Raw genomic sequence first — 12,525 nt, forward strand, 5'->3', positions numbered from 1 at the left:
CGAGATGTGGGAGCTCATTTTCTCACCGGCAGGGAAAGATGGGACTGGTGATGGGGGTTACTGTTGGGCATCAATGGTACACTAGGCTTGATTTTCACAATGCCTTTGCGGGCAGATGCCAACTGGAACAAAAAGGAAACCTCACTGCAGGAACTCTAGGGTCAATAAATCCACTAAGTGGATCCTTATTCAATCAATGGTTGTATTGAAGTTGGGATAACATTGTCTCCCTATAACTTATCTTTGGTAGGAATCAAGGGAAAGAGAGGAACTGACACTGAGTCACAACTCACTGAACTCTCTGTGAATGGGAGGAATGAGGGAAACTTGCAGAGATAGCCAGGCTGCCATGGTCTAGATAGGGGCGGTGCATGTGCGTTACAGAACACTCAGGGAGGTCAAGTTACTGTGACAACTTACACTTCTACGTGAATGCTGTAGCCTGGTGCTATGGATACTGATGCTAGAGGCTCCAACGTTCTGTCACATGGCTGACCAGGAATCTCTCCCGCTCTTACCACCCGCCACTGGCAGGTACCGAAAGGATTTGCAGGTTGATACTGAACCTGTTCGGCCGCATTATGAACGCACCTTCCTCGGCCATCAAGTCCTGGGGACTTGAACCCCGAGCTTCTGGCCCAAAGGCAGGGGTGAAATCCACGACACCACAAGACCTCCTACATGAAGGGAAGGAAGCTACAATTCACCCTGAAGTCCCATCACAAGTATCGGCAGAGCATTAGCCACAAGAGTCCCAGAAGGTCAAATCAGCCCACCTCAGTATCCCTACACTCATATGTTACACCTGTGTAACATAGAGCACTAGCTCTAGTGAGCAAGACACAGAAACCACACGATCAAAAAGCGGGAAGCTCAACTTTTTGAAAAAGCAATTAAATATTCAACAAGTTTTTTAAAAAGAAAAACTGATGCAGACAAGTTTAAGAAACTATTGTTGGTCAAACTTTGACTATTATAAAGTATTCATCGCACAGAAACAGGCCATTCAGCCCTACTGGTCCATGCTGATGTTTATGCTCCACATGAGCCTCGTCCATCTTACCCTATCAGTATAGTCCTAAATAATCCACGTCAAGAGACAGCATTGCATTGCCATGAAGGAGCTGCACCAACTTGTAGGACTGAAACTGGGCTCTAAAAATCGGAATAAAAGCCATGTTGCTCCTCACGTAAACTTGGCTCCTGCACAAAAATCTCAAAACCTCCAGAGGAGAAAACGTAATAACAATTTAATTTAAACTCTTCTGGATTGTAATGCACTTCTCCAGCTGGTATCGGATATTTACCTGACAGTAGTTAATTTAGAATAATTCAGATGAATTAGAGATGTCAGTGAACTCCTGAGAGATTAATGGGGAATGGAATGCCTACAAGTGATTATGTCATTCATGCATATAATCGTCCCAAGGAAACTACAGACTGCATAGATTAGATAATTCAAATCAAAGACTGTACATTATTCTCCAGCGATAGATACAAGCTGTATTCCCTCCCTGAGAAATACATGGGCAATGGCTGCCAGAAGGATGAGATGGTACCAAGGAATTTGCATACTGGTGGAGGCTGGAGAACAGAGTTTCTCAATGCATTCTGTGCAATCACATCATAACCCTGTTTCTTGTAAGTAGTTCTCTACCATTTTGCCCCACAATACACAGAAGAACCCTTTCTTTCCAATTTCCCCAACCCATTAGAGGATATACGTTTAGGGATATAATCTAGCGTTCAGACGTAACTGCATATTGATCCATTTTAATTAAAAATCTTGCCTATGTGCCCATTTCCTGCTGTCAATTTTGGCTTTTTTTTTGTGTCAAGATTCAACATTAAAACCGCTCAACATTGTGGAAAGAAAATCCTGCATCTAATCAGAATCTCCCTCGAGTCCCATCAAGATTCATGGGATGTGGGCGTCCCTGGCTAGAGGCCCACAGATATTCTACAGCATGCAAAATTTCTCAAATTCTAAAATGCTGACTGAATTTTATGATCTCTTCCCCCCCCCCCACCACCCCCCACCCCCACACACACACACAGAGGGGGCGGGGAGGGGGTTGCTGTGGAATTACAGTCCACCCAGCACTGGATATTAAAGACATGGTCTGACAGCTCAGAGGCGGTGAAGGGATTGAGAGAAGGGATGGAGTGGTACAGCTGGGGTGTTCTCAACATCTGCGTGGTAGCTGAGTCCACATCTTCAGCGGCCTGTAGATGAGACAGAGGAGGAAGCCATTGATAAAGATTCTTGGTAAACTGCATGGGAGTTGCTCTGGCTATGACTGCACAACCAAGAGCAGAGTCAAGCAAGAGCATTCCAGCCAAGATGGACAACAGAGAGGAAGAGGAAGAGGAGGAGGAGGAGGAGGAGGGTGTTGTGGCCAGAGGTTGAGAAGGAATAATGTACTGATCAGAATGATTCATAATTCTGTTTCACTTCAGTGCTGTGGGCCAGGGACCTGATTTTGAAAAGATTCAAAATGGAATGGGAAAGGTGGGCACAGATTTGGAGGAGACAAGATGTTCAGGTGAAGAAGGAAGGGAGGTTGGTGAGGGGTGGTAGTTTGTAAGGTCAAGTGTATTTATTGGGGTGGGGGAAATCTTTTCAAAAATCAGGTTTCTGGCCCACAGCACTGAAGTGAATCAGAATTATGAATCATTCTGATCAGTACATTATCCCTTTTCAATCTCTGGCCACACCACCTTCCTCCTCCTCTCTGTTGTCCATCTTGCGTGGAATGCTCTTGGTTGACTTCCACTCTTGCTTATGCAGTCATAGCCAGAGCAACTCCCATGAAGTTTAACAAGAATCTATCATTGGCTTCCTCCTCTGGTGGGGAGGGGGAAGGTTGCAGAATAGTCCTGGATGAGTGCAGCTCCCAAAACAGTCGAAGCTCGACACCATCCAGGATGAAGCAGCCCACTTGACTGGCACCCCTTCCACAAACATTCATCACCGACGCACAGAAGCAGCAGTGTGTACCATCTACAAGAATTCACCAGGGCTCCTTAGACAGCACCTTCCATACCCACGATCACTACCATCTAGAAGGACAAGGGCAGCAGACACATGGGAACACCACCACCAGGAAGTTCCCCTCCAAGCCACTCACCATCCTGCCTTGGAAATATATCGCCGTTCCTTCACTGTCGCTGGGTCAAAATCCTGGAACTCCCTCCCTAACAGCACTGTGGCTGTACCTACACCACATGCACTGCAGCGGTTCAAGAAGGCAGCTCACCACCGCCTTCTCAAGGGCAACTAGGGATGGGCAATAAATGCTGACCCAGCCAGCGAAGCCCACATCCCATCAATGAATTTCTTTTTTAAATTAGTGCCAGAGGAGAGGTAACCATTTATGTCAGGAAGGAAAAGAAAGTTGGGTGGTCAGCAGTTTAGTTTTGCAGAGCAGGAGGTGGGTCTCAAGGACAAGATGAGCTCAGCGGGGCATCATGTAGAGAGAGCAGAGAAACTAGAGAAACATATGAGCTGTGTGTTCAGGCAAGGAAGAGAGTTTGCTTCGAGACAACAGCAGGGGAAGGAAACAGCAGAGGCTGGACAGATCTCTTCCAATCCAGTGAACTCACTGCCTACGTAGTTTCACACATGAAGGAATTGGCCATTTGGCAGAAATATCAGAGGGCTGCTGGCATGCATTCCGGAATGAATCAGCACAGACCAGAGGGGAGGGAAGAACAGTGCAGGAAGCTGCAGTTCCAGAGAAAGATCCAAGGACTCGTCCGTAATTGGGCTCAGGAAGTCCATTCATTTCAGTGGGCTGAATCAGCATTACTCTCCTACGCCACTTTATTAACTGCCTGACAATGGGGAGTTCGAGAATCTCTCTTTGCGGGAGCTCCACTGCCCAGTCACCATTGAGAAATGAAAAAAAAACATTTCAACTGCATTACAGCCATTTTCTCCAATTGTCACTTCATTGAACACAGAAGCATTAAGGGAAGCCAAGGGACACTGACAACCGCGGATGTCTGTGCGTGTCAGAGTCGCAGAGCCCTCCAGCGTGGGTGTCTAAGCTCCACGTTTTGCCCCTACCACACAGCCTCTGCAGCATCAACTGCTTCCTCAGTCAGTGTGCCTTCTTCAGGAGCTGAATGTATTGTGCTGATTCTGTGGAGGTTTGGTTCACTGTACAGGTACGACTTTCTCCCCACCCACCCACCCACCCTGCTGCACTGTGGCGCAGAACAATGGGGCTAATTGACAGGCTGGTTTCATTTCACCTTCTTGCTGGCTATATGAGAATAACAAATGATTGATGAGGGCAGTCTCTGACCTGCAGGAGCCTTGTTTACTGGACCTAACCTGACAGGTGTGTGTGTGTGTGTGTAAATACTGGGGAAATTTGCCTCTAAGACTTGTTGCCCTGTATTAAGTGTCTTTGCCAATGTTCTGCCATGCTATTTAAAACAATATGGCATTGCCCTATTCTAAGATGATGTCACGTTCCTACCGATCTTTTCAGCTCTGTGTTGGGGTTCTGCCTGTTGAGGGCACTTTATTCAAAAGGAGAGAAGAAAGCTTGCATTTCTATGGCGACTTTCCTGACCACAGGACGTCCCAAAACACTTTAAAGCCAATGAATTGCTTTTTTTTTAAAAAAAGCATAGTCACTGTTGTCAAGTAGGAAACACAACAGCCAATTTCAGTACAGAGAGCTCCCACAAACAGCAATGCGATAACAACCAGATAATCTGCTTCTTTTGCAATGTTGAATGTAAGACAAATATTGGCCAGGACACTTGAAACTAGATTTCTGTATCTCTTCGCCCTACACGCAGTAGGTGGTTAATTCACAGCGTGTCTATAGTTACTCTACCGCTTTAAAGAAAAGACAGGAATGTGTTGATTGCAGTTTGATTACATCAGTATTTGAACTTTGCATATAGCTGCACAGTGAACTCGGCACACTATTTACTGTCCTTCTAGATCTTATGATGCAGCATTTCCAACTCAGTGGGAATTACCCCTCCCACCCGCCCCCCCATCATCCCACCCCCACCCCCATCCTCCCACTATCACCGCCCCCCACCGACTGCATGTCACCTTGTTCTGAGGGGGCAGATGTCTCCTGCAGTGCCAGCCTGCTTTAGTGTACAGAACCAGGTGAATGTAAGGCTTGACAATGTTGCACCTTACACAAATGCAGGACATCCCAAAGCGCTTTAAATCTACTTTTGAAGTTTAAGTCGCTGATACAGCATAGGAGATGTGGCAGCTGATAAGAGTATAGCAAGATCCCAGAAGCACCAATAAGAGACCAGGCTGATCTATTTTTGCGAAGGGGTAAATATTTGCAAGGAAAAACTTCCCCGCTGTTCTACAAAATTATGCCATGGGATTTTTTTTTATGTACGTCCACTTGAGTGACAGCGCAAAAGGTAGCACCTCTGACAGTGCAGCATTCCCTCAGTATGTCAAACCTGAAGTAGAAGCCTAGATTTTGCATTCGAGTCTCTAGAACGGTTCTTGAACTTACAACCCCCTGACTCAATCTGAGTTGTTTTTCCTTATTTACTCAACAAGCCAGGCTGAAACCTGGGTACAGGATGGATCGTTAGGCATCAGGTCATTCAGTGCCAGATTTTATTCTAGCTTCTATTGAAAGTTAATACTTCATCAACAATGACAACCAAAGCACTGATGATAGTCAAGCCCCCACTCGATGAACCTTTCCATTTATAGTCAGTCCGACAACGCCTTGAGTTCCAATTTCTCATTCTTGTGTTCAGAGCCTTCCATAGCCTCACCCTCGCTACCTCAGTCACCTCCTCCAGCCCTACAACTTTCCAAGATCTTGCACTCCTCCAAATCTGGCCCCTTTCTCATTCCCAACGCCATTTCCCCATCATAGCTGGCTGTGCCTTCAGTCACCCAGATCCAAAGCTCTGGAATTCCCTCTCTAAACCACTCTTCCCCCCCTCTCCTCCTTTAAGGCTCTCCTCTACCTCCTACATTCCAACCTCTTCAGCTACATTTGGTCACCTGTCCTAATATCTCCTAAAGTGGCTCAGTGTTCAGCTTATAGAGTTGCCAACCTTCCAGGATTGGCCTGGAGTCTCCAGGAATTGAAGATCAATCTCCAGGACACTGCTGTGTGCAAACCTGGAGATAAAATCACCGGGACATTCAAAAAGATTGGGGTTTTTTTTGTCATTTTCTCTGGAACATTTCTCTTTATCCGATATAAACATATTGAAAATGGGGGGGAAAAAAGGGCTAATTGACTGATAGTCAAGCATCATCCAATTGGGTAATGAGTCTAAAGTTGGGTAATGTGTCCTATTGCTTTCCAATTGGCATAGGAAGGCAGTACATCACAAGGATGGATGTTTTGGCCAACTGGTGCCTGGAACATGGGGGCAAGACATGTGATAAAACCTCCAGTAATATCGTTAAATCACAGTTGGCAATCCTATTTGATAATGTTCCTGTGAAGAATGTTGTGATGCCTCGCTGTGTTATATAAACGCAGTCACCCCAAAGTGAACTTGAAAGATCATCGGAAATGGTGACATCCGTCCTACAAAGTTTAACCCTCACTGGAGGTACTTGCCTTCACAGGAACAGGACGAAGGCATTCAGCCCCTCGAGCTTGTTTCTGCCCCCATGGGGACGTGTGGCTGCGCGAACCTGAAAATGTTTCGTCACAAGGGTAAGACAGTGAGGGTGGACGGCTAGTGTGCCACAAGGCAGTCCGAATGTTTTAGAGAAGAGAATAACCCAAGAGCCTGTGTCATCGACTCCCTTCCAATGCAGTCGTTTCCAACACTGGCAGGCTGGCTGGAACTCATCGGGCACAATGGCCATTACAATCGCCGTGACCTCACCACATTCCAATGGAAAATGTGTGGGAGGCGCTCTTGTGCAACCAAAGCAGCAGGCCTCGCCTGGACCTTCTGCAGGGAAGTCAGTGGGAAAACTGCAGCTGGGAAGCGGATTTTTTTTTAATATATATTTTAAAAAAGGGACCTTGTTCTTGCAGGCTACAATTCTTCAGCAGCATGCTCCCAGAACTCCAGGCAGCCAAGTTAACCCACTGCGACAATCCATACGGATACTGACACTGCACATCTCACAACGCGCATCATTCTTAAACTGGGGATTTCCGTGGAACGTGTAGAACTGGAATCTTATGGTGATGGATTGGATACACAATACAAAAAACAAGCCATTTGGCCCATCCAGTCCCTGCTACTGAATCGCACAATCTCACAGCTTGCAGACTCAGGAGAGGCGTTGACCATGTTGCGAGCTACACATTTCAAAGAGTAGAAAATTACCGACGTGCAGAAGGAACAGAAAAAAAAAAGGACAAAGCTCAAGAAGGACATAGGAACAGGAGGAAGTGGCCCTTCAGCCCCTCGAGCCTGTTCCAACATTCAATCGGATGTCAACCCAAAGAGGAAGGTCCCACCTCTAATCCCAGTCCCCAATCCCATCCCGGCATCACATGAATTGAGTTTGGTTCACGTCGCTAAGTGGAGTGGCACTGCAGGTGGCATCATGTGCTGCCTGGTTTGACGTGCCCTTTGAAAAGGACAACATGCACTCAAAGGGGAAATCCCATTAACTCAGTAAGGCTACACTATAGAGCCTAGAGGGACGATTGACGCTGTGCCAATCTCAATGCTCTGTAGAAACTATGCAAGAAGTACTTCCCACTTTCCGGCTTCAGTTTGGAATGATGCCAATAGGTGGGGCCCACCACAATTAGCTGTCACACTCAGGATGGGACTCGCCATTGCAATCCATACATGGGTTGAAGACTTCAAAAGCAGAAAATCATCTAGGTAAAAAGTGCTTATCAAATTACCATCCTAACCGTGGCGTAACAGAGGTTTTTTTGTAAACTAAGTACACCATTACTTCTTTAAGAACAAATTGCCCTTTTAAGAATTAATAACTGCAGCAACTTATTCCGGCAGCGAAGCACTTGCAACATAGACTCCCTGAAATGTTACTGTACAGTTCACGTGCAGCTTGCAAATGATGTCGGATTGCAAAAATAATTAAAAAGGAACACGCACCAGCCTGATAGAGAGTTTGACAAATGATGTTGTTAATGAAAGTGCAATAGTGGGCCCCCACATCAAAGCAGGTCCACACACCTTTTCCCCCACCCCAGTCTCACAAATAAATAGACGCTGCAAAGTTCAATTTACAAGCCAGCAACGTCCTGTCACATCTTAACTGGGAGAATTAATGGGGCAGATTCATCATAAATAGACTTGACAATCAAAAGATGCAGAGCGGCAGTGCCAACACAAGAGGACTGGGCAGAATTTTACTCCGACTCTTTGCAAAGCAGAGAGCTGTGCAGGGAGTTAATCCCCGAGCACAACACTGATCTGCAAAAAAGAAAGAAAGCCGAGAAATCTCAGCCTCGTTAAAGTGAACACCTCCTTGATAATCTGCAACGTTTTCCTAACTATTCCTATTCCAACACATGTTCCTATTCTTTTGTTTTAAAAAAAAATATGCGAAGGTAAACAGTGCAGGGGGTGTGGAGGGGGGGGGAAAGAGTGTTCAGTTAAGATGCTGGGCTGAGAAATTGCATTTTACAAATCACTTACCTGCTTTGACAATTATAAAGTGGTGCAGAACTAGGACAAATGCAATCACGTTGGTTTCCAGCAGAGACCTTCTCATCTTCCACCGCCCCATCTCCAAATGACATGAAAAATTTCCAAACGTGAATTTGTCCCCCTAAAACAGCTCGGCTGGAAGGGACAAGTTTCTCAAGTTGGTGTGAGTGCATGTATTAGTTAAGCCAGTTCCGATAGAGCCATGAGCTGCTGTAGGCAAACTTAAGCCTTAAAACCCCCCCTCAAACACACACACACTCTCTCTCTCTCTCTCTCCTGTTCTCTCTGGGCACTGATTACATTAGTGTTTCTCTCAACATTTTTAAGGGGGGGGGGGGGGAAGAGATGAGTACACAAAAAAAAAGTCTGAGAAAGTTACAGCCGAGTTTTTCCCCTCCTCCCTTCCACCACCCCCCCCCCCAAAAAAAAATTCCCATATGACGATATTATGGATCTAGAGGAAAATGAGAAAGACAAATTTATTAATTGACACTGAGGGGAGGTGGGGGGGAACAAACGCTCAGCAAATCACAGCTGGCCTCAGTTCACAGCCTAACCTACTAGTCTTCCAGTAATGCCTGCTCCTCCCCATTGGTCCAAAGTTTGCTCCAGCCTCTTCCAATTGGTCCAAAGTTTGCTCCAGCCTCTTCCAATTGGCTACATTTCCTCGTCAATTTCTTTTACCTCCCCCCACCCACCTCGGGGGTAAGCAGCAAGTTAGGACGAGGGGCACCTTTGGCAAAGGGGACAAATTCACTGGAAGATCTTTTTTATTTGGTGTTATTATATTTGTCTGTACTTGAGCAGCATCGGCGCCCTATTTTAACTTAATTCATGAATTCTTTTAAAAGCTGTGCTCCAAACATTAAACATCGCTGATTGATTCCTCGCCCAAAATAAACAATGCAAAGCGAATTATTACATTTGACAATACTTCGATGGGCACTGGGAGGTGGTGTAGCCGACAAGGGGTATGGACCAGGAGCTGGGTGGGAAGCGGGGGACTGGGCTGGTTCTCGGGCTGGCAGAGAGACAACGAGATGAGCAGAATATGGAAGCTCCCCTCTTGTGTGCTGTAGATTTTTTTCCCTGATGACCAAAAATCGTCCCCACCGCCCGCAATACATTGGCTCTCAACTCCGGGGTTCCCATCCCTCCTGTAAGACTATCCCCTCTGACCAGACTTTTGGTCTTCGGCTGCTTTATCTCCTGTTGTGGCTCCGGGTCAAATTTTGTTTGATAATTCTCCTCTCCCCTCCCTTCCCTGAAATGCTTGGGGATGTTTTACTCCATTAAAGGCGCTATAGAAACGCACATTTCTGTGGATTAATTGAGTATGCGAGTTGCTGCACTGATGAAAATGTCTTTATTCCATACTTGCATCCAGTCCTTCACAGGGATAAAATTCCAATTCTCTGCAACCTCCCCCCACACCCTCCCCCAGCAAAAAAAAATCCTTCCCATTATGGAGTGTTTCTCATCCTGAAACCTGGCCAAATGTGTAATTTTGAACTCAGTATTCCCCAATTACCCATTGATGCTGAATGTGCTCAAACCACACCCTCCACAGTTGTCCCTGCCACACTTGCGATTAATTATGAAGGATTACGTAATTTACATAGTAATTTATACATTACAGTTTCTTTTACAGAGTGATGCTCACCCACACACAGCTGCCTCTAACACGCAAGTTTCCAAACTGGGCTTGATGGACCTTTGGGATGGGTTCACTAATATTAATTTCACTGGCTCTCTCTCCTTGCTTTTGCGCCCATGGACTTTTCAATAAATTATTCCTCTGCATAATCACTGCAACAACTTGCATTTACATAGCACCTTCATCATAAAACATCCCAGAGCTTCACAGCAGAGCTATCAAACAAATTTTGACACTGAGCCACTGAGAGGGAGTTATTAGGGCAGGTGCCAAAAAGCTGAGTCCAAGAGGTCGCTTTTTTAAGGAGAGTCTCAAAGGAAGAGAAGGGGGAAGGGGCTATGTAAATTCTGAAGTGAATTCCAGAGCTTGGGGTCCAGGCCATTGAAGGCACAGCCACCAATGGTGGAGCGATTACAATCAAGGATGTGCAAAAGGCCAGAAGTGGAGGAGCGCAGATATGAGGGTTTTGGGGGCCAAAGGAGATTACAGACACAGGAAGGGACTAGCAATCCTGTGACAAGTACCTCACTCCCTGACTCCCCAAAACCTGTCCACCATCCACAATGCACAAGTCAGGAATGTGATAGAATAATCCCCACTTGCCTGGATGAGTGCAGCTTCAACATTCTCAAGATTCTTGACACCGTCCAGGACAAAGCAGCCCACTTGATTGGCACCACATCCTCAAACATTCACTCCCTCCACCACTTACGCACAGTAGCAGCAGTGTGTACATCTACAAGATGCACTGCAGGAACTCACCAAGGCTCCTTCGACAGCATCTTCCAAACCCACGACCACTACCATCTAGAAGGACAAGGGCAACAGATAGATGGGAACACCATCAGCTGGAAGTTCCCCTCCAAGCCACTCACCATCCTGACTTGGAAATATATCGGCTGTTCCTTCACTGTCACTGGGTCAAAATCCTGGAACTCCCTAACAGTACTGCGGGTGTACCTACACCACATGGACTGCAGCGGTTCAAGAAGGCAGCTCACCACCACCTTCTCAAGGGCAATTAGGGATGGACGATCAATGCTGGGCCCAGCCAGCGACGCCCACATCCCATGAAAGAAATTTTTAAAAAAGGCATTGAGTGATTTGAAAACAAGCACTCGAATTTTAAAAGCTAACTGCTGCTGGGCCTGAAGCCAATGTAGCCCAGCACGTCCGGAGATGGTTAGAACTTAGTGTGAGGAAGGAGATATGCAGCAGAGTTTTGAAGGAACTCAATTTTATGTAGGAAACCTGGCTAAGAGAGCACTGGAATAATCAAATCTGGGGGTAATTAAAAATGTGTTCTGCAAAGGTTTTGCTTTAAGACACTGATACTGTCTTTCAGTTTTTGAGGGAGAGGGTTGCTGGGAATGGGTTCACTTTGCTGGGTTTCTGACCTGCTGTTTGTTGCTTCCTTAAGGTGCAAGACAAACTGGCCTAGAGCTCCGGGAGCTGAATTCAAACAGGGGCGAGGGAAGGTTCAATTCTCAGTTTGCAAGAAGGATCCGAAGACGAAATAAGTCACAGCACTCTCAACGGGTAAATAAAAACTCTCCCTCGGCAGGTGCTAACCCACCATCCTCCTCCAAAGAGGGCAAAAGGACGGGTACAGATTTCATCAGCTGTATCAAGGTCATTTGAGAAAAAGGGGCATCAGGATTAAATACCAGGTTAGGGGGGGTGGTATACTTCTGAGGTGTATTGGTGGGACAATGCAGAGGAGCCTTAATACAATGTCCAGTAACATATTGTTAATATAAAGGACCCAGTAACACATTGACCATATACGCTATCGTACAGTGATGGGCCACCTAGGCAAGTGAGTGACCTTCCTTCATCCAAGTGGGCTGTAAGATTGAAGTTGGGCATGTGCACTAACCATGACCCCATGAATCAGATTAAATACATTTAATGCACGCCAGATATTTCATAACGAGTTATAGAAAATGCTTAATCATTCATACATTAATAGAGCTGTTATCAACTTCAAATGGTAAAACAAAAGAAATATTTATGCTTCCCTTACCTCATACTCAGTGCGACTTCTGATTGGACCTGTCCTCCACCAGCTTTCTTGTGGGGCGTGCCGATTGGACCGTAGCAGTGGTTTGATTGGACGTGGAGGGAGCACACAGTTCTCACAGTCAAAGTTGTGCGCAATCAGCACGCCCCTCACTTCACGTACCCTTGCTTTGCGTACGTATCGCTTTAGTAATACTGGTAGGAGAAAAAACTACGCGGAT

General features: G+C 46.1%; 1 protein-coding gene across 1 annotated transcript in view; it reads right to left on the reverse strand.

Moving 5' to 3' along the window:
• Window positions 1–9,198, reverse strand: part of LOC144668908 (uncharacterized) — a 253,801-nt gene extending 244,603 nt beyond the window's left edge. The window contains exon 1 of the mRNA XM_078531379.1: window positions 8,614–9,198. Within this exon, the coding sequence (XP_078387505.1) occupies window positions 8,614–8,704 (91 nt within the window). The 5' untranslated portion in view covers window positions 8,705–9,198. The remainder of the gene's footprint in view (window positions 1–8,613) is intronic.
• Between the last annotated feature and the right edge of the window lie 3,327 nt (window positions 9,199–12,525).

Source organism: Cetorhinus maximus, chromosome 28 (genome assembly GCF_964194155.1).
Source record: "Cetorhinus maximus chromosome 28, sCetMax3.hap1.1, whole genome shotgun sequence".
In the NCBI taxonomy this organism is placed as follows: Eukaryota; Metazoa; Chordata; class Chondrichthyes; order Lamniformes; family Cetorhinidae; genus Cetorhinus; species Cetorhinus maximus.